This window comes from Mytilus edulis, chromosome 12 (genome assembly GCF_963676685.1).
Source record: "Mytilus edulis chromosome 12, xbMytEdul2.2, whole genome shotgun sequence".
NCBI classification, from domain to species: Eukaryota; Metazoa; Mollusca; class Bivalvia; order Mytilida; family Mytilidae; genus Mytilus; species Mytilus edulis.
In genome coordinates, this window is record NC_092355.1 from 73,607,278 (window position 1) to 73,633,293 (window position 26,016).

At 32.7% G+C, this 26,016-nt stretch overlaps 1 protein-coding gene across 1 annotated transcript; it reads right to left on the bottom strand.

Moving 5' to 3' along the window:
* Positions 1–837: 837 nt before the first annotated feature.
* LOC139497832 (uncharacterized) lies at positions 838–24,357 on the bottom strand. Its single transcript, XM_071286070.1, has 10 exons — positions 24,295–24,357; positions 23,520–23,766; positions 17,280–22,903; positions 15,843–15,866; positions 11,188–11,271; positions 3,147–3,245; positions 2,493–2,588; positions 2,004–2,102; positions 1,293–1,400; positions 838–1,155 (listed from the first exon to the last, which is right to left on the bottom strand). The coding sequence occupies exons 1-10, from the start codon at positions 24,355–24,357 to the stop codon at positions 838–840; spliced, it is 6,762 nt and encodes a 2,253-aa protein (XP_071142171.1).
* Positions 24,358–26,016: the final 1,659 nt, after the last annotated feature.

A 26,016-nucleotide genomic window follows, 5' to 3' on the forward strand; every position in this document is an offset into this window, starting at 1 on the left:
GATCTGTATACCCCATCCACACCCTCCTATATCTGTATACCCCATCCACACCTTCCTATATCTGTATACCCCTTCCACACCTTCCTATATCTGTATACCCCATCCACATTCTCCTAGATCTGTATACCTCATCCACACCCTCTTATATATGTATACCCCATTCACACCCTCCTATATCTGTATACCCCATCAACACCCTCCTATATCTGTATACCCCATCCACACCCTCCTATATCTGTATATCCTATCCACACCTTTCTATATCTGTATACCCCATCCACATTCTCCTAGATCTGTATACCCCATCCACACCCTCCTATATATGTATACCCCATTCATACCCTCCTATATCTGTATACCCCATCAACACCCTCCTATATCTTTATACCCTATCCACACCCTCCTATATCTGTATACCCCATCCACACCTTCCTAGATCTGTATACCCCATCCACATTCTCCTAGATCTGTATACCCCATCCACACCCTCCTATATATGTATACCCCATCCACACCCTCCTATATCTGTATACCCCATCCACACCCTCCTATATATGTATACCCCATCCACATTCTCCTAGATCTGCATACCCCATCCACACCCTTCTATAAATGAATACTGCATCTGCACCCTCCTCTATCTATATACCCCATTCACACCTTCCTATATCTGTATACCCCATCCACATTCTCCTAGATCTGTATACCCTATCCACACCCTCCTATATCTGTATAACCCATCCACACCCTCCTATATCTGTATACCCATCCACACCCTCCCATATCTGTATAACCCATCCACACCCTCCTAGATTTGTATACCCCATCCACATTCTCCTATATCTGTATACCCCATGCACACCCTTCTATATCTGTATACCCCATCCACACCCTCCTATAAATGAATACCGCATCAGCACCCTCCTCTATCTGTATACCCCATCCACACCCTCCTATATCTGTATAACCCATCCACACCCTCCTATATCTGTATACCCATCCACACCCTCCCATATCTGTATAACCCATCCACACCCTCCTATATCTGTTAACCCCATCCACACCCTCCTTTATCTGTATACCCCATCCACACCCTCCTATATCTGTATACCCCATCCACACCCTCCTATATATGAATACTGCATCAGCATCCTCCTATTTGTATACCCAATCCACACCCTCTGTAGATGTGGGTAATAATAAAGTAATGAGACTGTAACCATATCTTATACATCATTTTAGTGATTCATTACTTAATAGTTGATCACTGGTCATATACTATAAAATATTACCTGACGTGTTGTAACTAAGGGACTGGCACGTCCTTGTTCTACCAGACATCTTGTGATCTGTAGATATCCCCTCTTAGCAGCTATATGTAAAGCTGTTTCTCCATCGCTCTATAATATAACCAAATAACATGTAACTATAATGTTCAATACTTTGTTATTAACATCAATAATATACAACATATCCTACAACTGACATTAAAACTTGTCTGATAAACTGGACAATGTTGTGTAATAAATATAAACAAAATATATATCACATGCATTAGTGGTCAAAACTGAATAAAATGACCAAATAAACAAACAATAAACATGTTTTGTTGTGAAATGTCAAAACTTCCATTAAACCTGATATCTTAAAAAAATATTTTTTTCAAGAAATGTGTAAAATAATTATATCAATGGATTCAGTAGAACAAAACAAGTAAAATGAGACCCCACTTTATATGATTCTTACAAATATTTGTTCGTTAAAACTGTCTGATTAACAACAGGAATTAGTGTAGATTCAGTATAATCATTCATTTTAATAAAATATTTTTTTTAAAGAAACATGAAAAGAGTTATATTTTCTGATTCAGAACAATAATACGAGTAAAATGAGACCCCACTTGATATAATTATTACAAATATTTGTTCATTAAACTTGTCTAATTAACAACATAATTTAGTGTAGATTAAAAGTAATGTGATCAGACTAAGTAGATAACATACCTCTGTGATGTCAATCTTACATCCTCTATCAATGAGGAGACTACAGATCTCCAGGCGTCCTCCCCTGGCAGCCTTCATTAATGCTGTCTGTCCATATCTCTGGAATAATACAACTGATATCAAAACTTGTCTGATAAACTGGACAATGTTGTGTAATAAATATAAACAAAATATATATCACATGAATCAGTGGTCAAAACTGAATAAAATGACCAGTCACACTTGTATTTATATTGTATATAAACAATAAATAAACATGTTTTGTTGTGAAATGTCAAAACTTCCATTAAACCTGATATCTTAAAAAAAATTTTTTTTTCAAGAAATGTGTGAAATAATTATATCAATGGATTCAGTAGAACAAAACAAGTAAAATGAGACCCCACTTTATATGATTCTTACAAATATTTGTTCATTAAAACTGTCTAATTAACAACATGATTTAGTGTAGATTAATCGTAAGGTGATCAGACTAAGTAGATAACATACATTTGTGATGTCGATCTTACATCCTCTATCAATGAGGAGACGACAGATCTCCAGGTGTCCTCCAATGGCAGCATACATTAATGCTGTCCCTCTAAACTGGAATAATACAACTGACATCAAAACTTGTCTGATAAACTGGACAATGTTGTGTAATAAATATAAACTAAATATATATCACATGAATCAGTGGTCAAAACTGAATAAAATGACCAGTCACACTTGTATTTATATTGTATATAAACAATAAATAAACATGTTTTGTTGTGAAATGTCAAAACTTCCATAAAACCTGATATCTTAAAAAAATATTTTTTTCAAGAAATGTGTAAAATAATTATATCAATGGATGCAGTAGAACAAAACAAGTAAAATGAGACCCCACTTTATATGATTCTTACAAATATTTGTTCGTTAAAACTGTCTGATTAACAACAGGAATTAGTGTAGATTCAGTATCATCATTCATTTTAATAAAATATATTTTTTAAGAAACATGAAAGAGAGTTATATTTTCTGATTCAGAACAATTAACGAGTAAAATGAGACCCCACTTGATATAATTATTACAAATATTTGTTCATTAAACCTGTCTAATTAACAACATGATTTAGTGTAGATTAATAGTAATGTGATCAGACTAAGTAGATAACATACATTTGTGATGTCGATCTTACATCCTCTATCAATGAGGAGGCGACAGATCTCCAGGTGTCCTTCACTGGCAGCATACATTAATGCTGTCCCTCCTAAACCCTGGAATAATACAACTGACATCAAAACTTGTCTGATAAACTGGACAATGTTGTGTAATATAAACAAAATATATATCACATGAATCAGTGGTCAAAACTCAATAAAATGACCAGTCACACTTGTATTTATATTCTACATAAACAACAAATAAACAACAAGTTTTTGGTGAAATGTGAGAACTTCCATCAGAATTGTCATGTTAATTTTTTTTAGTTTTTTTTTAAGAAATGAATAAAATATTTATATCAATGGATTCATTACAATTCTCTGAGTGAAATAACATCTCACTTTATATAATTCTAACAAGTATTTGTTGATGTAATGATTAAATCTGTCTGATTAACATGATTCAGAATAATGATCAATTTTTTTAAAAAGTAACATTTTCAAAGAAATACATGTATGAAAAATAGTTACATTTCCTGATTAAGTACGAGGAGACAAACAAAATGAGACCCCACTTTATATGATTCTTACAAATATTTGTTGTCCATTAACCCTGTCTAATTAACAACATAATTTTGTATATATTAAGGAATGTGGTCAAAGTGTTTTATACTGCTGATTGTGTACAATCTGTTATGTTCTGAAGTAACTTGTATTTGTATGCTTTATACTGCTTGTGTACAATCTGTTATGTTCTGAAGTAACTTGTGGTTGTGTGTTTTATACTGCTAATGTACAATCTGTTATGTTCTGAAGTAGCTTGTAGTTATGTGTTTTATTCTGCTAATGTACAATCTGTTATGTTCTGAAGTAACTTGTATTTGTATGTTTTATACTGCTTGTGTACAATCTGTTATGTTCTGAAATAACATGTAGTTATGTGTTTTATTCTGCTAATGTACAATCTGTTATGTTTTGAAGTAACTTGTATTTGTATGTTTTATACTGCTTGTGTCGTTCTGTTATGTTCTGAGGTAACTTGTAGTTGTATGTTTCATACTGCTTGTGTACAATCTGTTATGTTCTGAAGTAACTTGCAGTTGTATGTTTTATACTGCTAATGTACAATCTGTAATGTTCTGAAGAAACTTGTAGTTATGTGTTTTATACTGCTTATGAACAATCTGTTATGTTCTCAAGTAGCTTGTAGCTGTGTGTTTTATACTGCTGATTGTGTACAATCTGTTATGTTCTGAAGTAACTTGTAGTTGTATGTTTTATACTGCTGATGTACAATCTGTTATGTTCTGAAGAAACTTGCAGTTATGTGTTTTATACTGCTTATGTACAATCTGTTATGTTCTGAAATAACATGTAGTTATGTGTTTTATTCTGCTAATGTACAATCTGTTATGTTCTGAAGTAACTTGTATTTGTATGTTTTATACTGCTTGTGTACAATCTGTTATGTTCTGAGGTAACTTGTAGTTGTATGTTTCATACTGCTTGTGTACAATCTGTTATGTTCTGAAGTAACTTGCAGTTGTATATTTTATACTGCTCATGAACAATCTGTTATGTTCTCAAGTAGCTTGTAGTTATGTGTTTTATTCTGCTAATGTACAATCTGTTATGTTCTGAAGTAACTTGTATTTGTATGTTTTATACTGCTTGTGTACAATCTGTTATGTTCTGAAATAACATGTAGTTATGTGTTTTATTCTGCTAATGTACAATCTGTTATGTTTTGAAGTAACTTGTATTTGTATGTTTTATACTGCTTGTGTCGTTCTGTTATGTTCTGAGGTAACTTGTAGTTGTATGTTTCATACTGCTTGTGTACAATCTGTTATGTTCTGAAGTAACTTGCAGTTGTATATTTTATACTGCTCATGAACAATCTGTTATGTTCTCAAGTAGCTTGTAGTTATGTGTTTTATTCTGCTAATGTACAATCTGTTATGTTCTGAAGTAACTTGTATTTGTATGCTTTATACTGCTTGTGTACAATCTGTTATGTTCTGAAGTAACTTGTATTTGTATGCTGTATACTGCTTGTGTACAATCTGTTATGTTCTGAAGTAATTTGTAGTTGTATGTTTATACTGCTTGTGTACAATCTGTTATGTTCTGAAGTAACTTGTATTTGTATGTTTATACTGCTTGTGTACAATCTGTTATGTTTTGAAGTAATTTGTAGTTGTATGTTTATACTGCTTGTGTACAATCTGTTATGTTCTGAAGTAACTTGCAGTTGTATATTTCATACTGCTTATGAACAATCTGTTATGTTCTCAAGTAGCTTGTAGCTGTGTGTTTTATACTGCTGATGTACAATCTGTTATGTTCTGAAGAAACTTGTAGTTATGTGTTTTATACTGCTTATGAACAATCTGTTATGTTCTCAATTAGCTTGTAGCTGTGTTTTTTATACTGCTGAAGTACAATCTGTTATGTTCTCAAGAAGCTTGTAGCTGAGTGTTTTATACTGCTTATGTACAATCTGTTATGTTCTGAAATAACATGTAGTTATGTGTTTTATTCTGCTAATGTACAATCTGTTATGTTCTGAAGTAACTTGTATTTGTATGTTTTATACTGCTTGTGTACAATCTGTTATGTTCTGAGGTAACTTGTAGTTGTAAGCTTTATACTGCTTGTGTACAATCTGTTATGTTCTGAAGTAACTTGTATTTGTATGCTGTATACTGCTTGTGTACAATCTGTTATGTTCTGAAGTAATTTGTAGTTGTATGTTTATACTGCTTGTGTACAATCTGTTATGTTCTGAAGTAACTTGTATTTGTATGTTTATACTGCTTGTGTACAATCTGTTATGTTTTGAAGTAATTTGTAGTTGTATGTTTATACTGCTTGCGTACAATCTGTTATGTTCTGAAGTAACTTGCAGTTGTATATTTCATACTGCTTATGAACAATCTGTTATGTTCTCAAGTAGCTTGTAGCTGTGTGTTTTATACTGCTGATGTACAATCTGTTATGTTCTGAAGTAATTTGTAGTTGTATGTTTATACTGCTTGTGTACAATCTGTTATGTTCTGAAGTAACTTGTATTTGTATGTTTATACTGCTTGTGTACAATCTGTTATGTTTTGAAGTAATTTGTAGTTGTATGTTTATACTGCTTGTGTACAATCTGTTATGTTCTGAAGTAACTTGCAGTTGTATATTTCATACTGCTTATGAACAATCTGTTATGTTCTCAAGTAGCTTGTAGCTGTGTGTTTTATACTGCTGATGTACAATCTGTTATGTTCTGAAGAAACTTGTAGTTATGTGTTTTATACTGCTTATGAACAATTTGTTATGTTCTCAATTAGCTTGTAGCTGTGTTTTTTATACTGCTGATGTACAATCTGTTATGTTCTCAAGAAGCTTGTAGCTGAGTGTTTTATACTGCTTATGTACAATCTGTTATGTTCTGAAATAACATGTAGTTATGTGTTTTATTCTGCTAATGTACAATCTGTTATGTTCTGAAGTAACTTGTATTTGTATGTTTTATACTGCTTGTGTACAATCTGTTATGTTCTGAGGTAACTTGTAGTTGTATTTTTCATACTGCTTGTGTACAATCTGTTATGTTCTCAAGTAACTTGCAGTTGTATATTTTATACTGCTTATGAACAATCTGTTATGTTCTCAAGTAGCTTGTAGCTGTGTGTTTTATACTGCTTATGTACAATATGTTATGTTCTGAAATAACATGTAGTTATGTGTTTTATTCTGCTAATGTACAATCTGTTATGTTCTGAAGTAACTTGCAGTTGTATATTTTATACTGCTTATGAACAATCTGTTATGTTCTCAAGTAGCTTGTAGCTGTGTTTTTTATACTGCTGATGTACAATCAGTTATGTTCTGAAATAACATGTAGTTATGTGTTTTATTCTGCTAATGTACAATCTGTTATGTTCTGAAGTAACTTGTATTTGTATGTTTTATACTGCTTGTGTACAATCTGTTATGTTCTGAAATAACATGTAGTTATGTGTTTTATTCTGCTAATGTACAATCTGTTATGTTTTGAAGTAACTTGTATTTGTATGTTTTATACTGCTTGTGTCGTTCTGTTATGTTCTGAGGTAACTTGTAGTTGTATGTTTCATACTGCTTGTGTACAATCTGTTATGTTCTGAAGTAACTTGCAGTTGTATGTTTTATACTGCTTGTGTACAATCTGTTATGTTCTGAAGTAACTTGCAGTTGTATATTTTATACTGCTCATGAACAATCTGTTATGTTCTCAAGTAGCTTGTAGTTATGTGTTTTATTCTGCTAATGTACAATCTGTTATGTTCTGAAGTAATTTGTAGTTGTATGTTTATACTGCTTGTGTACAATCTGTTATGTTCTGAAGTAACTTGCAGTTGTATATTTTATACTGCTCATGAACAATCTGTTATGTTCTCAAGTAGCTTGTAGTTATGTGTTTTATTCTGCTAATGTACAATCTGTTATGTTCTGAAGTAACTTGTATTTGTATGCTTTATACTGCTTGTGTACAATCTGTTATGTTCTGAGGTAACTTGTAGTTGTATGTTTCATACTGCTTGTGTACAATCTGTTATGTTCTGAAGTAACTTGCAGTTGTATATTTTATACTGCTCATGAACAATCTGTTATGTTCTCAAGTAGCTTGTAGTTATGTGTTTTATTCTGCTAATGTACAATCTGTTATGTTCTGAAGTAACTTGTATTTGTATGTTTTATACTGCTTGTGTACAATCTGTTATGTTCTGAAGTAACTTGTATTTGTATGCTGTATACTGCTTGTGTACAATCTGTTATGTTCTGAAGTAATTTGTAGTTGTATGTTTATACTGCTTGTGTACAATCTGTTATGTTCTGAAGTAACTTGTATTTGTATGTTTATACTGCTTGTGTACAATCTGTTATGTTTTGAAGTAATTTGTAGTTGTATGTTTATACTGCTTGTGTACAATCTGTTATGTTCTGAAGTAACTTGCAGTTGTATATTTTATACTGCTTATGAACAATCTGTTATGTTCTCAAGTAGCTTGTAGCTGTGTGTTTTATACTGCTGATGTACAATCTGTTATGTTCTGAAGAAACTTGTAGTTATGTGTTTTATACTGCTTATGAACAATCTGTTATGTTCTCAATTAGCTTGTAGCTGTGTTTTTTATACTGCTGAAGTACAATCTGTTATGTTCTCAAGAAGCTTGTAGCTGAGTGTTTTATACTGCTTATGTACAATCTGTTATGTTCTGAAATAACATGTAGTTATGTGTTTTATTCTGCTAATGTACAATCTGTTATGTTCTGAAGTAACTTGTATTTGTATGTTTTATACTGCTTGTGTACAATCTGTTATGTTCTGAGGTAACTTGTAGTTGTATGTTTCATACTGCTTGTGTACAATCTGTTATGTTCTCAAGTAACTTGCAGTTGTATATTTTATACTGCTTATGAACAATCTGTTATGTTCTCAAGTAGCTTGTAGCTGTGTGTTTTATACTGCTTATGTACAATATGTTATGTTCTGAAATAACATGTAGTTATGTGTTTTATTCTGCTAATGCACAATCTGTTATGTTCTGAAGTAACTTGTATTTGTATGTTTTATACTGCTTGTGTACAATCTGTTATGTTCTGAGGTAACTTGTAGTTGAATGTTTCATACTGCTTGTGTACAATCTGTTATGTTCTGAAGTAACTTGCAGTTGTATATTTTATACTGCTCATGAACAATCTGTTATGTTCTCAAGTAGCTTGTAGTTATGTGTTTTATTCTGCTAATGTACAATCTGTTATGTTCTGAAGTAACTTGTATTTGTATGCTTTATACTGCTTGTGTACAATCTGTTATGTTCTGAAGTAATTTGTAGTTGTATGTTTATACTGCTTGTGTACAATCTGTTATGTTCTGAAGTAACTTGCAGTTGTATATTTTATACTGCTTATGAACAATCTGTTATGTTCTCAAGTAGCTTGTAGCTGTGTGTTTTATACTGCTGATGTAAAATCTGTTATGTTCTGAAGAAACTTGTAGTTATGTGTTATATACTGCTTATGAACATCTGTTATGTTCTCAATTAGCTTGTAGCTGTGTTTTTTATACTGCTGATGTACAATCTGTTATGTTCTCAAGAAGCTTGTAGCTGAGTGTTTTATACTGCTTATGTACAATCTGTTATGCTCTGAAATAACATGTAGTTATGTGTTTTATTCTGCTAATGTACAAGCTGTTATGTTCTGAAGTAACTTGTATTTGTATGTTTTATACTGCTTGTGTACAATCTGTTATGTTCTGAGGTAACTTGTAGTTGTATGTTTCATGCTGCTTGTGTACGATCTGTTATGTTCTCAAGTAACTTCAATTGTATATTTTATACTGCTTATGAACAATCTGTTATGTTCTAAAGTAGCTTGTAGCTGTGTGTTTTATACTGCTTATGTACAATCTGTTATGTTCTGAAATAACATGTAGTTATGTGTTTTATTCTGCTAATGTACAATCTGAAGTAAATTACAGATGTTTTTATACTGCTGGTGTACAATCTGTTATGTTCTGAAGTAACTTTAACTTGTTTATTTTTTTCTGGTAATGTACAATTTATTTTGTTCTTAAGTAACTTGTAGTTGTGTGTTTTATACTGCTGGTGGACAATCTGTTATATTCTGAAGTATGTTGCAGTTGTGTGTTTTATACTGCTGATGTACAATATGTTATGTTCTGAAGTAACTTGCAGTTGTGTGTTTTACACTGCTGGTGGACAATCTGTTATATTCTGAAGTATGTTGCAGTTGTGTGTTTTATACTGCTGATGTACAATTTATTTTGTTCTTAAGTAACTTGTAGTTGTGTGTTTTATACTGCTGGTGGACAATCTGTTATATTCTGAAGTATGTTGCAGTTGTGTGTTTTATACTGCTGATGCACAATCTGTTATGTTCTGAGGTAACTTGTTGTTATGTGTTTGATACTGCTGGTGTACAATCTGTTATGTTCTGAAGTAACTTGTAGTTGTGTGTATTATACAGCTTATGTACAATCTGTTATGTTTAGAAGTAACATTAAGTTGCGTTTTGTTTCTTTTAAAACTTTTATGCTCCTATTGTACAATATTTTATGTTCTGAAGTAACTTGTAGTTGTGTGTTTTATGCTCCTAATGTACAATATTTTATGTTCTGAAGTAGCTTGTAGTTGTGTGTTTTATACTCCTAATGTACAATATGTTATGTTCTGAAGTAACTTGTAGTTGTGTGTTTTATACTTCTTGTTTACGATATGTTATGTTCTGAAGTAGCTTGTAGTTGTGTGTTTTATGATCCTAATGTACAATATGTTATGTTCTGAAGTAACTTGTAGTTGTGTGTTTTATGCTCCTAATGTACAATATTTTATGTTCTGAAGTAACTTGTAGTTGTGTGTTTTATGCTGTTAATGTACAATATTTTATGTTCTGAAGTAACTTTTAGTTGTGTGGTTTAAACTTCTTGTGTACAATCTGTTATGTTCGGAAGTAACTTGTAGTTATTATGGTTATTTTCTGAAGTGAATTGTAGTTGTGTTTTTTTAATTACTTATGTTCAATTTGTTATGTTCTAAAGTAAATTGTAGTTGTGTGTTTTTAAGTACTTATGTGTTTTGTTCTAAAGTAAATTGTGGTTGTGTGTTTTTAACTACTTATGTGTTATGTTCTAAAGTAAATTGTAGTTGTGTGTTTTTAAGTACTTATGTGTTATGTTCTAAAGTAAATTGTGGTTGTGTGTTTTTAACTACTTATGGATTATGTTCTAAAGTAAATTGTGGTCGTGTGTTTTTAACTACTTATGTGTTATGTTCTAAAGTAAATTGTTGTAGTGTGTTTTTAAGTACTTATGTGTTACGTTCTTAAGTAAATTGTGGTTGTGTGTTTTTAACTACTCATGTTCAATCTGTTATGTTCTAAAGTAAATTGTGGTTGTGTGTTTTATTGTACCTGTACCATATGATGCCGTATCTTGAAATGATTTTTCTACAAAGTATTAAACTAAGATAGTTTTGAATGTGACTATTTCACTTACAGCTTGATAATCAATGTCTGCACCATTCTCTAGACATAATTTTAAGGTTTCGATATCTCCATCTTCAGCAGCTGTATAAAGTTTCTGTAAGTAAAACATAGAAATTACATTTAATAGATTGTAATGAATGTTAAATCAGGTAATAATTATGTATTCTTCTGTATAGCAATGCAGTGGTTCAAAATAACATTTTTTAGTATTCATCAGTTCATGTGTTTGTGATTGTTCCGATCATTGATTAATAGTTATGTATTTATGTGTTGCTGTGTTATTTGTATTACCAAGGACATGCCCTTGTTTGTTATATATATGATGGTCCTTCAGGAAAATTGTATTTTTTCACCATTGTAAATGTATGCTTCCAAAATTGACACAATAGAGTGTTCAAATCAACATTTTTCCCTGAAAATTCCTGGACCTTTACACCAGTAAAGTGGAAGGTCCACACCTTAGGATGAAAGGTCCAAACATTAACTTTTGATTGGATCAATTTTAAAGATTTTGTTACCCTCTCACTAAAGCACTATGCCTATCAGAGTGGGTTAGGTATTTTATACAATAATTACAGGTCATGGTTCAGGAAGCTTCTCCAAGTTGGAGCCAAGGGCGATCTTTCTGCCAATGAAACTTGAATTTTTGCTTACGTTTCTCGTGATCATATCTTTTATCCTTGTTTAAACTCTCATTGCTTCTTTAGTTTATTTCATCCGCCTCGCCCGTTTTTCTCTTAGAAGACGTGATGCTTAAGCAAAACAAACTCATGGTTTAGCAACTTTGACAACCACATGCGTTAATATGACGAACGCGAACTTGACAAAAGCACCCATAAAAATTGTCATCTCATCTGACATGCTGTACTATTAATGAACCAGGAAATTGATTATTAAACTAAAAATAAATTTAATCACAAAGCTAATTTATTGTGACTCATTACCACATCAATTTACAAGTTATAACAAAGTGTTTATACAGTAATTCAATATAAATGTTTTCTAAAACTTGAAAATTGAAAGTCTGTCGGGTGCAGCAAATAACCAAATCAGAAGTCCGACTGTTAATATGATAGGTCTCAGATCTTGGACCACAGCTAATTTAAACCCAATGACTACAAAAATCAGTAGAATTCTTATTTCTTATAACAGAGAGGAATTCCTTAAATATGAGTAAAAGATAAGACAAGTAAGTGTCACCCGTTATATGAGTAAAAGATAAGACAAGTAAGTGTCACCCGTGTTATGAGAATAAGATACGACAAGTAAGTGTCACCCGTGTTATGAGTAAAAGATAAGACAAGTAAGTGTCACCCTTGTTATGAGAAGAAGATACGACAAGTAAGTGTCACCCGTGTTATGAGTAAAAGATAAGACAAGGAAGTGTCATCGTGTTATGAGTAGAAGATAAGACTAGTAAGTATCACCCGTGTTATGAATAGAAGATAAGACATGTAAGTGTCACCCGTGTAATGAGTAGAAGATAAGACGATTAAGTGTCACCCGTGTTATGAGAAGAAGATAAGACAAGTAAGTGTCACCCGTGTTATGAGTAGAAGATAAGACAAGTAAGTGTCACCCGTGTTATGAGTAGAAAATAAGACAAGTAAGTGTCACCCGTGTTATGAGTAGAAAATAAGACAAGTAAGTGTCACCATTGTTATAAGTAGATTATAAGACAAGTAAGTGTCACCCGTGTTATGAGTAGAAGATAAGACAAGTGTCACCGTGTTATGAGTAGAAGATAAGACAACTAAGTGTCACCCGTGTTATGAGTAGAAGATAAGACAATCAAGTGTCACCCATGTTATGAGTAGAAGATAAGACAATTAAGTGTCACCCTTGTTATGAGTAGAATATAAGACAAGTAAGTGTCACCCGTGTTATGAGTAGAAAACATGACAAGTAAGTGTCATCCGTGTTATGAGTAGAAGATAGGACAAGTAAGTGTCACCTGTGCTATGAGTAGAAGATAAGACAATCAAGTGTCACCCATGTTATGAGTAGAAGATAAGACAATCAAGTGTCACCCATGTTATGAGTAGAAGATAAGACAAGTAAGTGTCACCCGTGTTATGAGTAGAAGATAAGACAATCAAGTGTCACCCATGTTATGAGTAGAAGATAAGACAATCAAGTGTCACCCATGTTATGAGTAGAAGATAAGACAAGTAAATGTCATCCGTGTTATGAGTAGAAGATAAGACAAGTAAGTGTCACCCGTGTTATGAGTAAAAGATAAGATGATTAAGTGTCACCCGTGTTATGAGTAGAAAACAAGACAAGTAAGTGTCATCCGTGTTATGAGTAGAAGATAGGACAAGTAAGTGTCACCTGTGCTATGAGTAGAAGATAAGACAATCAAGTGTCACCCATGTTATGAGTAGAAGATAAGACAATCAAGTGTCACCCATGTTATGAGTAGAAGATAAGACAAGTAAGTGTCACCCGTGGTATGAGTAGAAGATAAGACAAGTAAGTGTCACCCGTGTTATGAGTAAAAGATAAGATGATTAAGTGTCACCCGTGTTATGAGTAGAAAACAAGACAAGTAAGTGTCACCTGTGCTATGAGTAGAAGATAAGATTAAGTGTCATCTGTGTAATGAGTAAAAGATAAGACGACCAAGTGTCATCTTCGTAATTAGTAGAAGATAGCACAATTTAGTGTCACTCATGTTATATGTAGACGTAAGACAAGAGTCACCTTTTTAATGAGAAAAAGATAAGACAATTTAGTGTCACCCATGTAATGAGTAGAAGATAAGATGATCAAGTTTCACCTGTGTAATGAGTAGAAGATAAGACGATAAAGTGTCACCTGTGTTATGAGTAGAAGATAAGACAATCAAGTGTCACCCATGTTATAAGTAAAAGATAAGACAAGTGTCACCCGTGTTATGAGTAGAAGATAAGACAGGTAAGTGTCACCCATGTTAGGAGTAGAAGATTAGACGATAAAGTGTCACCTGTGTAATGAGTAGAAGATAAGACAAGTGTCACCTGTGTTATGAGTAGAAAATAAGATGATTAAGTGTCACCCATGTTATGAGTAGAAGATAAGACAATTAAGTGTCACCCGTGTTATGAGAAGAAGATATGACAAGTAAGTGTCACCCGTGTTATGAGAAGAGGATAAGACAAGGAAGTGTCATCGTGTTATGAGTAAAAGATAAGACTAGTAAGTATCACCCGTGTTATGAATAGAAGATAAGACAGATAAGTGTCACCCCTGTAATGAGTAGAAGATAAGACGATTAAGTGTCACCCGTGTTATGAGAAGAAGATAAGACAAGTAAGTGTCACCCGTGTTATGAGTAGAAGATAAGACAAGTAAGTGTCACCCGTGTTATGAGTAGAAAATAAGACAAGTAAGTGTCACCCGTGTTATGAGTAGAAAATAAGACAAGTAAGTGTCACCCTTGTTATGAGTAGAATATAAGACAAGTAAGTGTCACCCGTGTTATGAGTAGAAGATAAGACAAGTGTCACCGTGTTATGAGTAGAAGATAAGACAACTAAGTGTCACCCGTGTTATGAGTAGAAGATAAGACAATCAAGTGTCACCCATGTTATGAGTAGAAGATAAGACAATTAAGTGTCACCCTTGTTATGAGTAAAAGATAAGACAAGTAAGTGTCACCCGTTATATGAGTAAAAGATAAGACAAGTAAGTGTCACCCGTGTTATGAGAATAAGATACGACAAGTAAGTGTCACCCGTGTTATGAGTAAAAGATAGGACAAGTAAGTGTCACCCTTGTTATGAGAAGAAGATACGACAAGTAAGTGTCACCCATGTTATGAGAAGAAGATAAGACAAGTAAGTGTCACCCGTGTTATGAGAAGAAGATATGACAAGTAAGTGTCACCCGTGTTATGAGAAGAAGATAAGACAAGTAAGTGTCACCCATTTTATTAGAAGAAGATAAGACAAGTAAATGTCACCCGTGTTATGAGTAGAAGATAAGACAGGTAAGTGTCACCCGTGTTATGAGTAGAAGATAAGACAAGTAAGTGTCACCCATGTAATGAGAAGAAAATAAGACAAGTGTCACCTGTGTTATGAGTAGAAAATAAGATGATTAAGTGTCACCCATGTTATGAGTAGAAGATAAAACAATTAAGTGTCACCCGTGTTATGAGTAGAAGATAAGACAATTAAGTGTCACCCGTGTTATGAGTAGAAGACAAGACAATCAAGTGTTACCTGTGTAATGAGTAGAAAATAAGTCAATCAAGTTCACCTGTGTAATGAGTAGAAGATAAGACGATAAAGTGTCACTCGTGTAATGAGTAGAAGATAACACGTTAAAGTGTCACCTGTGTAATGAGTAGAAGATAAGTCGATAAAGTGTCACTCGTGTAATGAGTAGAAGATAAAACGATCAAGTGTCACCAGTGTAATTCCTAGATAGATAACACAATTAAGACAATCTCTGAGAACTATTAGTTATTAGCAATACCTTAGTTTATCAAATGTTTTGAGTACACCTTGCTTTGTCCAAGTTTTGTAATTTTTGTTTGATCTGTGTTCTTAGAATAAGTAGTTTTGTAGTTTACCTAGTATTCTACTAGTTTTCATCTGAAATTATCACATACTTGTATCTAATTGTACAATAATGGGGAACAAAACCACACATAGGAGACTATTAAGTAAATTTTACCTTATTACAATCCTCCATTATATCCTGAAAATACAAAAGAAAAATTATATTCAATATATACTGTTGAGTTATTATTGAGGTACATGTATTATAGTTACTGCCAATTAAAAATACATGATCATTATTGGATGTAATATACTAATTTTAATTAAATAATAATATCATTGTAACAGTCATTTATCTCAACTTTTCTGTACTATTAAAAAAGTTTATAAACTGAACTCATACCCTATAGGATCTGATCACATACCTAAATGAGGTACAAATGTATTCTACAAGCAGGATGTGACTCTTTCCATCGAACACTAGAACATCTATTGCACTTTCCAAGACCTAAGAATTTCAAAAGTTTTATTTACCAGCTTGAACACACATAAAACAAGAAATAATTGTAACAGGATGCTGTTACGAAGTCTCCCAAACAAAGCTCCCAGAACTCATATTTCCCATGGTTCCCTGACATTGGTCAAGGTCTAGCACACATTGGTTTGGTCTAGTATATATATATATATATATATGCACAAACAACAAAGAACAAATACCAAAGATATGAATCTTTACGAAAAAAGGTGAAGGCTTCATCAATAAATATTTGAAATGATGAACAGGAATATATATGGGTTAGCGGTGGGAATTTAGACCTTTTACAAAAGGGGGTTTGATCCCTAGGGGTCTGGCCCTTTATTTCATTTGATTTTGTTTTTTATGTCCCATACAACAATATATAATGGTTAAGGGGTGGGGATCTTGATTGTTTTATGAACTCTTTGGTACTACCTCTGTAATTTTTCATATTTTAGCTGTCAGATCTCACTTGCTAATAAAGAATTTAATGACAATGAAAATTCGAAATGATTATATTTTGTAACGAGTTTTGCTTTACTCTTATTTTAAGGTAAATCTAGATAAAGGTCATTGTTGAAAACCTTTTTATGAAAATCCTTGGTATGATTGAATCTTTCTATTTATTGGAAACTGTCTCATTTGCACTTAAGTTTATAATTCTTACCGTTTCATGTAAAAAATTCACTTTAATCAAAATAAATCTGTACAACATCATGAAAACTATAATATATAGGAATAACTGTACATGTTAGACATTTGTCAAAGTTCTTAACAAAGGTTAAGTCTAGACAGCTGCCAGACTCTGTAGTCATCTGTTGTACTATTTGTTTGTAGCCATAGTTTGTCAAGAGTTCAAGAATTTTTGAATTTAACTGAAACACATTGTCATTGAAATCTCCCATTATTGCAACTGGCAAATTTTCTTTACTATCTACTTCATCTAGTAGATGAACTAAGTTATGACAGAACAGTTGTAGTGGATAAACTGGAGGTCTATAAATATTGATGAGAATAAGTTTGGTTGGTTTTTCTATCTGGATAGCAACATATTCTATATTTACAGCTGAGTATTGTTTTTTAGAAAAAATGTACATCCTTGTGAACTAATGTGGCAACTCCTCCTCGTTCAGCTGCAGCTAGTGTACTGTATGGTGAGGTTGATGATGTGTATGCTTCTGATCTTGATTTAGAACATAGTATAAAGTCTGGTAATAATGACGGTGGTAAATAAGTTTTCTTCTTTAACCATGTTTCATTAAAGCAAATAATATCTGCATTTTTCATAATTGTTGCATGTGTTATATCTTCTTTGTGTGGTAGAAGTCCCTCTGTATTGTGGAAGGTAACAGTCAATGAGTGTTCAATTGAAGGTTCAGTTGAAGATTTTGATAGGTGGAAGGATTCCATTGAATCTAGAGCTATAGTTATATCTTCTGAAGCATAAATTACTTTAGGATCAAAGTCTATAATGTGCATACCTTTTAGTGATGAAACTCTGCTAAGTGCTACGTATGCCATTCCTGGTGCAAATGTTCTTTTAAGCGACACAACAATTTCTTTTACTGTCATTCCCTGAACCTTGTGGATAGTTGCTGCCCATCCAAGTCTGAGTGGCAGTTGTTTTCTTGTTACATTCTTCCCATGTAAAACTTCTTCAACTGGGGATATTCGTACAGAATCTTTTGGTAAAGATTTTGTTAATGCCAACTTGGAAATATGTTTCTTACCACTTTCAGGGTGGTCAAACTTTACATAAACTGCTCTTATTTCATCATTTTGACTTTTCTCTATGCCTGTTATACTTCCAAATGCACCATTTACTAAACCATCAGTAGTGTCTATGTTACGAATCAACATGATTCTAGCAGAAAGTCCTAGTTCGATGACATCTTGTAAGTCTTCTGATGTAAATGTAGAATATGGTTCATCTTTTTGTGATAACTGTCCTGTTAAAGAGTTTTTGAAGAAATCCTGTGCTTTTGATTTTACAGTTTCCTGACAGACATCTTTGATCATGTGTTCATTATGTGAATTTACTTCTTTGTTTGTGGGGAAGATATGTAAAACATTTGCTGAACTCTCTGGAATTTTTGACACAGATACAGATGACAAAACTGTCAAATCATCTTCGGAGAATGGTTGACCCTTAATGTGTGTTCTAATTCTGTTAAGTAATAAAGCAAATTGTTGGTCATCTTTTTGTCGCATGATCTCTGTCAGGATAACAATTTTGAAGACAGGATTCCAAAGATCAAGGAAAAGAGAACTGATGTCTCTATACAATGGTGAAGCTCGGACAGGAGGTAGTTGATAAAAGTCTCCAACAGCTAGTATAGCTATGTTTCCAAAATATGTTTTTGTCTGTTTGATTTGAGATAATCTACCATGAATGTATGACAGGAGTTTATGGTCGACCATCGAAATTTCATCAATAACAAGTATGCGAACACTTTCATATTTTGCTCGAAGACTATTCACCAGACTCTCTCCTAAAGGTTTGTAAGGCAGTTTGATAGCTTTGTTTATTGCAAATGCAGAGTGTATTGTAGATCCTTCAATGTTAAATGCAGCCGTTCCTGTGGGTGCAGTAAGTAGGACAGATGTTGCATCAGGAGTACTAGCTGTTTTTGAAAGTATTCTGTTAGCTTCGTGGTAAATACAACGAACCAAATGTGTCTTTCCAGTGCCTGCTCCTCCAGTGAGAAAAAGATGGAATGGTTCAGGTTCTTTGTTAAGCGTTACATCAATACACCATTTCCGGATTTCATAATAAATTTCTTGTTGTTTTTCATTTAGTTGTCTGACAGAACTTCTTATTTCGTTTTCAGTTGTTTTAGGTTTTTTGAGCTCAACTAATTGGCTTTGATTACTAGAATGCGATTTTTCACTTACAAATGTGTCAAACTCTGGTAGATCTTCATTTTCTTCAGGGATTTTAACAGGTTTTTCCATTTCTATCTCTAACCTTTCTGCTTCTGCTTCTGGTGCTATTTGTGCCCAAGCATCTTGTTGAATGTTTCCTTGCTGTAAATCTTCCCATGCTTTTTCTAATTCTTCTGGATCTGTTTCATACCTTTCTCTGTTTTTATTTACTATATCTAGCACCTTAGATCCATCCGGTAATATCCCTATTTTCACAAAGTCCTCATGTCTTAGATACAGTTCTGGTTTTATGACTGCACTTCTATGGGGTAAATATAACTGAAGTAAAGAAAGATAGAATTCTTCTGGTGCTTTTTTCCTGTTAAATCTTGGATATCTGTTGATATTTTCCTTTCCCTTACATTTTTGTTTTACAAATCCTAAATTATTTTGCATTTCATAGACAAGATTTGTTTTGGAGGATTTCGGCTTTTGAGAAATTGGATAAATATTGTACAATGAACAAAAGTCTGCTAAACAAAGGTCGTCAAATTGTGATGAACATGGACGATCATAGTATTTTTCAAAGATTGTTCTCATCCAAATATTTTCATCATCATCCTTTCTAGATCTAATTATGTTGATAGGTAGACTCATTTTCAAAGGGTTACTACCTGTAGGTATAAATATGACATTTCTAGAGCAATCCTTCAATTTGAAGCTACATACTCGGTAGACTGCTTCTTGAGCTGAAACTTCTCTATTGTTCATATAAACTTGTCCAATTTGCTTCATTGTGCTTGCTGAATCCTGGTTACCTTTAACAGCCTCTTTCTTAGCATTAAGAAGAAGTTCACTCATCTCCCCTTCTGATTTACTGATGTAAGACAAGATATAGGCAACACAGGAGTATACATCAGTAACAAATTGGATATCAATATTGGCATTCCAAGCTGATAAAAGATACTGATTGTAATTGTTCACCCATAGGTCTGAAAGGTTCCTCTTATGGTGTATCACATTTTTAGTTGTCACGGTTTGTAGACATTGTTTATATTTGGAATAAGTTGTATTTGCCATTGTGAAAATATCCTTTAATGTGAGTTCAGATAAAGAATCATATGAAGTGATCACAGCCCATACATCTTTAAGTACCTGCTTGGCAGATCTTTTTGGCTTGCAGATTTTATCTAGCTCTTTTGCTGTTGAAGGTGTTTTCAGTGTTGAGCTGTCTTCCTTTTCAAGTTCATCTGTTTCAATTCTTGCAATAAATGTATTACATATTGGAGGTCTAGGAAAGTTAAACCTGCATGTTGTTGAATGTTTCTTGCAAGATTTTGTATGACTTTTACTATGCATTTGTACTGATGTAACAATTTCATAAAGTTTGGGATTTTTGTCTTTATCAGGTAACTGACAGGTTATGTGTTGATCAACAAATCTGCAAATATCTTTATCACTATCTTGATTTAGTTTAGGTGCACCATCAATCCATACCAAACAATGGATATGGGGAGATCCTCGTTGAAATTCGGTTCTAAAGAAGAAATCAACAATTTTTCCTATTGGCTGTGTTGGCGACATCAAATTATCAGTGAATAAAGCTTTCACTCTGTGATCAAATAATCTGGCACAGATAACTGGGTTATCTTTAATAAGTTTGCATTTATCTGTCCACTGTAGATCACAAATATTTCTCCTGTCATGACTTACTTTAAGTAAAGTATTCAAAACATCATCCCATCGTGTTTCACCAGCTGAAAATGTTAGAAAAAATGTTGGAATTCCAATTTGCCTAATCATTGCATATAGGTCTTTCATTGTTCTCTCCCAGTATGGGGGTGTGCCACGAACAGGCTGGAGGAATCGGAAACCAACATCCGACTTCAATATCTTCTTTAAATTATCAGGTTTTGTTAACATGGAGGCATTTACTTTCTGTCCGTCTTCACTTTTTTGTTTACCTTTACGAAGAGCTATGGATATGTTTAATGTAACATTCATAATTTCAGTCACATACTGAGCAAAAAATATATACTGACTGTCTGTGGCAAATCTAGTGTCTGCTGACAAAAGTCGTGCATTAAAGTATTTGGAAGGTGTTAATCTGACTTGTCTTTCCATAGAATATCCAAACTCTCCGCCAGGATGCAAATGTGGAAATGCCATTGCATCTATACCTTTCTCTTTGAATATGCTTTTTGGTATTTGATTTTCTCCAGTAGCTAGGCAAAACACCTTCCCATCAGTATCAAGGATTTCTTGACCAAGGTCTATAGGCTGTAAGCAGGTGTCTACGGGATAAGCAGCAATATCATTATCCTCAATGTCTTTTGATTGCTCAGTTTCACCTTCATCCTCACTGATGGTACCAGAATCATTATTCTTGCTTTCTTCTTTTATGTCTTTGCTGCTTTCACCATTAGGAATGTCCATCTCTAATGAGTTGTCACAAACAATGAGATCTGAATCATCTTCAGTATACCACAAATTCCTTAGTTGTACATCTTTGTACCATTTATTGTTTTTTAGAAAGAACTGAACTGCTTCCTGCACATTAGCTGGATTTATCCATCCAAATTTGTGATAGCCTTTATATTCAACTTTACGCTTTAATTTAACTTTAATTAACTGTGCATCATTAATTGGTCTAGGCAATGTTGCAGTTACACTATTTAAGTCACATGGTACATTGATACAAGGTCCCTTTACTCCACATTGGCCTCCTTTTGGTAAACAAAGAATCTTCATGAATGGAATACGTAATGCAACAAGTTGTCTTTCCAAATCATTTAATTTCTCAAGTTCAGGGGGAATAGGTTCAAGATAAAGGCCATTCGCTTGTGCCTGTTGTGGCATATTGTTTAAAGATAAATGTCTATGACATGTAAAGCATATCCATTCGTTTGCCTTTTCACATTTTACTTTGCAATGTTTATCACATGTATGAACAAAATTTCCAGTTAAACATTCACTTGTTTTTTCATTAGAATACTTGGATCTGTAACATTTTTTTACTTGACTTTTGTACAACGATCTTATGCAGACTGTGCAGACATATACTGGATGGTCTTGTATGCTTTTCTGAAATTGTTTAATTGCTTTCTGAATAGAATTTCTATTTGCTATCTTTTTTTCTCTGACATGTATGTCATTATGATATTTGGTTTTTAAAATAGTTTTCAGTTTACATCTAAATAGTGGGTCCGATGAATATCTCTTTATTGATGAAGCCTTCAACTTATTTCGTAAAGATTCATATCGTTGGTACTTGTTCTTTGAAACAGATTTGACTTTCTCTCTGAATTCTGTATTGTTCTTGTACTTCTTAGAATATTGAGCTTTAAGTCTCATTTGAAAATCAGAATTTGTTCTGTACTTTGACTTAGACATTTCTTTCAACTTATTTCTAAAAACAGTGTTGTTAGCATATTTCAGTATGGAAGACACCTGCTTAGATTGCTTGTATTTAAAATTTGTCTGGTATCTTATTCTATCACTTTTCTTTTTATTTTCCTTGTACACTTTGTCTTTGCTATATCTTAGTTTACCGCTTTTCTTCTTATTTTCCTTGTACACTTTGTCTGTGCTATATCTTAATCTACCACTTTCCTTTTTGTTTTCCTTGTACACTTTGTCTGTGCCATACTTTAATTTAACACTTTTCTTTGCATTTTCCTTGTACACTGTGTCTGTACGATACCTTAATCTACAACTTTTCTGTTTGTTTTCCTTGTACACTTTGTCTTTGCTATATCTTAATCTACCACTTTCCTTTTTGTTTTCCTTGTACACTTTGTCTGTGCCATACTTTAATTTAACACTTTTCTTTGCGTTTTCCTTGTACACTGTGTCTGTACGATACCTTAATCTACTACTTTTTTTTTGTTTTCCTTGTACACTTTGTCTTTGCTATATCTTAATTTACCACTTTTCTGTTTGTTTTACTTGTACACTTTGTCTGTGCTATATCTTAATCTCTCATTCCTGTTTTTTCTTTCTTGGTCCTTTCTTTTCTGTTTGATTTTTTTATTTTCTATATACTGGTCTTTTGTGGTGTTCTTTTGTCTAGCTTTATCCTTTACTTCAGCATTTTTCATCTTTTGAGTTTCTTTCTTCAGCTGATCACATAAATATGTTTGTAAACCAAATGAAAAATTCTGCAAAACAGGTTGCGTACTTGTGGTAAGAACAACATCATAATGATTTTGGTTTTTGTGATACAGATATATTCCTCTATTGTCAGATGAAGTTATTGTACTGTGCTTAAGCCAAACCCAATGTACTCCAGACTTTGTATAGGTGTAAATATCAGTTTGAAGTAAATGGCTGGCTGTAAAAATTTCCACCTCTGTTGCCCAGGTTTTATTTTCTCTCATTCTTGTGCTAACTAAATAGGAATTGGCATTTCCTTTGTACTGTGGAGGTAAATAACCTTTCAAGTCATTTTGATTTGTACAAAATGGTTACAAATTCTATGTCGTATTATGTCATGAAATCTTTGATGACCACAAATGGTATACGACAATGCTGCAAAGAAGCAGTTCCCATCACCAGTAATGGTTTGAAATGTAGCTGGTGCAGCTAGTTGTAAAGATGATAAAACATCTGTTGTTTGATTAGTTTTTTGAGTATTGGTAGATTCAAGGTTTAATAATAGCTGCATGCGTTCCTTCCCTACTGTATTAACCGGAAAGTAGACATAAGACGAAGAAATCTGTAAAGAATAAAGTATTTAATTGTGCATTTTTTTTAACTATACAGAATTTCTACTGTAAAATAGTTTTTAATTACATAATGGTGCATAAATGATATAGTTTTTGTGTTTAAACAAATTTCTGGAACTCAGTATAACATTTTTCAAAAAATGTGTTTGGCAAAAATGTTGAAGTTAATTTAAAGCAAAATAATTTTTCAAATACTGAACAGTTTTTCTGACTAATTACTTAGTAGTTTCAGCACATGAAATTTCAATGAAGCAAATACGTTTGTAAATTTTGTAAAACAAAATCACTGCCAAAATTTTGTAAAAGACAACCATTTTTAATAATATGGCTTTACATTTTTAAATCAGACCTACTAGGAACAACCCAGTTGTAGTCTTTTTATTACCTTTATACATATTTCTAAAAGTTTTATAAATAGTTTGTATTTTTTTATTGTTGTATTTGTCAATATATGAGATTTAAATATTGGTAAAGCTTATGTTACCTGTCTACAAAGTCCTATATTTAATCATATATACCTTTTCTCTAAATTGCTGCTTCCGTTTTTTGTCTTTTATTCGTTTTGCTCTATTTCGTGCCATGTTGTAAAATATCTAAAATGTATACAATGAAATTGTCCAAAATATTGCAAAACAATGAAAAACAACTATTGATTGAGAAACAATAATTCACAAAACAAAATGTTGAAAATTAACAACTGAACTATCCAAACTACATTCTTGAAAATGCATTTATTTGATTGATAAAACAAGAATGTGTCCCCAGTACACGAATGCCCCACTCGCACTATCATTTTCCATGTTCAGTGGACCGTGACATTGGGGTAAAAACTCTAATTTGGCATTAAAATTAGAAAGATCATATCATAGGAAACATGTGTACCAAGTTTGAAGTCGATTGGACTTCAACTTCATCAAAAACTACCTTGACCAAAAACTTTAACCTGAAGCAGGACAGACGGACGGACGGACAGACGAACAGACGAACGGACGCACAGACCAGAAAACATAATGCCCCCCCTACTATCGTAGGTGGGTCATAAAAAAAAGTCATACTTTCATACCTGACTACAATATCTTTTTCCTGTAATGAATGTCTTCCCAGGAAAAGATTGTGCTGCTTACAAACCCTAAAAAAAAAAACACTTTATTTTAATAAAATGAATACATCATTATGTAATATACTTTATATTAGTATACAAATAACATAATAAATATTCAAAATCATCTTGGTCTTATTAATATAAGTTTGCTGCATCTTTCCCCTGTAAATAGTATACGGTTAACAGGAAGATATTTTATACGAAATTTTTTATAACTTAGCTATTATGTGATAAAATATAGGCGTTTAGAACAGGAAGTTGTTAAGTGAAGAATCTGAAAATGCATTACACCCTATACATGCTATAGCTTATTCATATTAACCTTGAAAATAAGTTTCAGCAATCCTCGTAATGCAGTTCTTGAGAAAAAGTTTACGAAAAATTTACATGGGACGGACTGAGGTAAAATTGATATATTTTCTGTGCCCTACTCCTGTGAAAAATTAATTCTAATCCACCTGTGCAAACCTAGGAAGATCAGCAAAATTTCAATGTAATATAACAGCTTCCAAATTAAGTATGAAGTATAAATAATTGTTTACTGGCAATATACTAGGATATAAAGTATACTATAGAATACTAGCGTATATGTGCATATATATTTTTTTTTAAAGAATTGAAAGATTTTTCAACAGCAATTAAATATGATAGTGAAATCTTGCATGTTTGCTATACAAAAAAAAGTGAAAGGTAACTTTCAATTATCAATTTTTCTGGATAAGATGATGCTGTCAATCATGTGTGAATAGTTATATAAATGGTAAACTGAGTATAGATATAATGTAAAATGCATGGTTAATTTGGCCAACCAGACACATCCTTAACTTAGCTAGCCTATTGACTTGTCCATATATTTCTGTATCTGAAATTTTAAATTGTAAGGAAATGTTAAACAATGGAAATGATAAAAATCATTTTGAATTCTGTTAATTCTTTAAAGAAATTTTGCAAATGTGAAAATAGACAAAACTGATTTCTAAAAGATGTTGCATTGTATTGAATTTTGTGGTATGTGACTAAACAATATAATCTGGCAGGTGCAAAGCTAAAGATGTGAATGAGTGTTATCCGGCACCACCACGAGGAGGGTCTACAAATAAAGCCTTTAAAGAAGCACTAGCTCACACAATTCTTTACG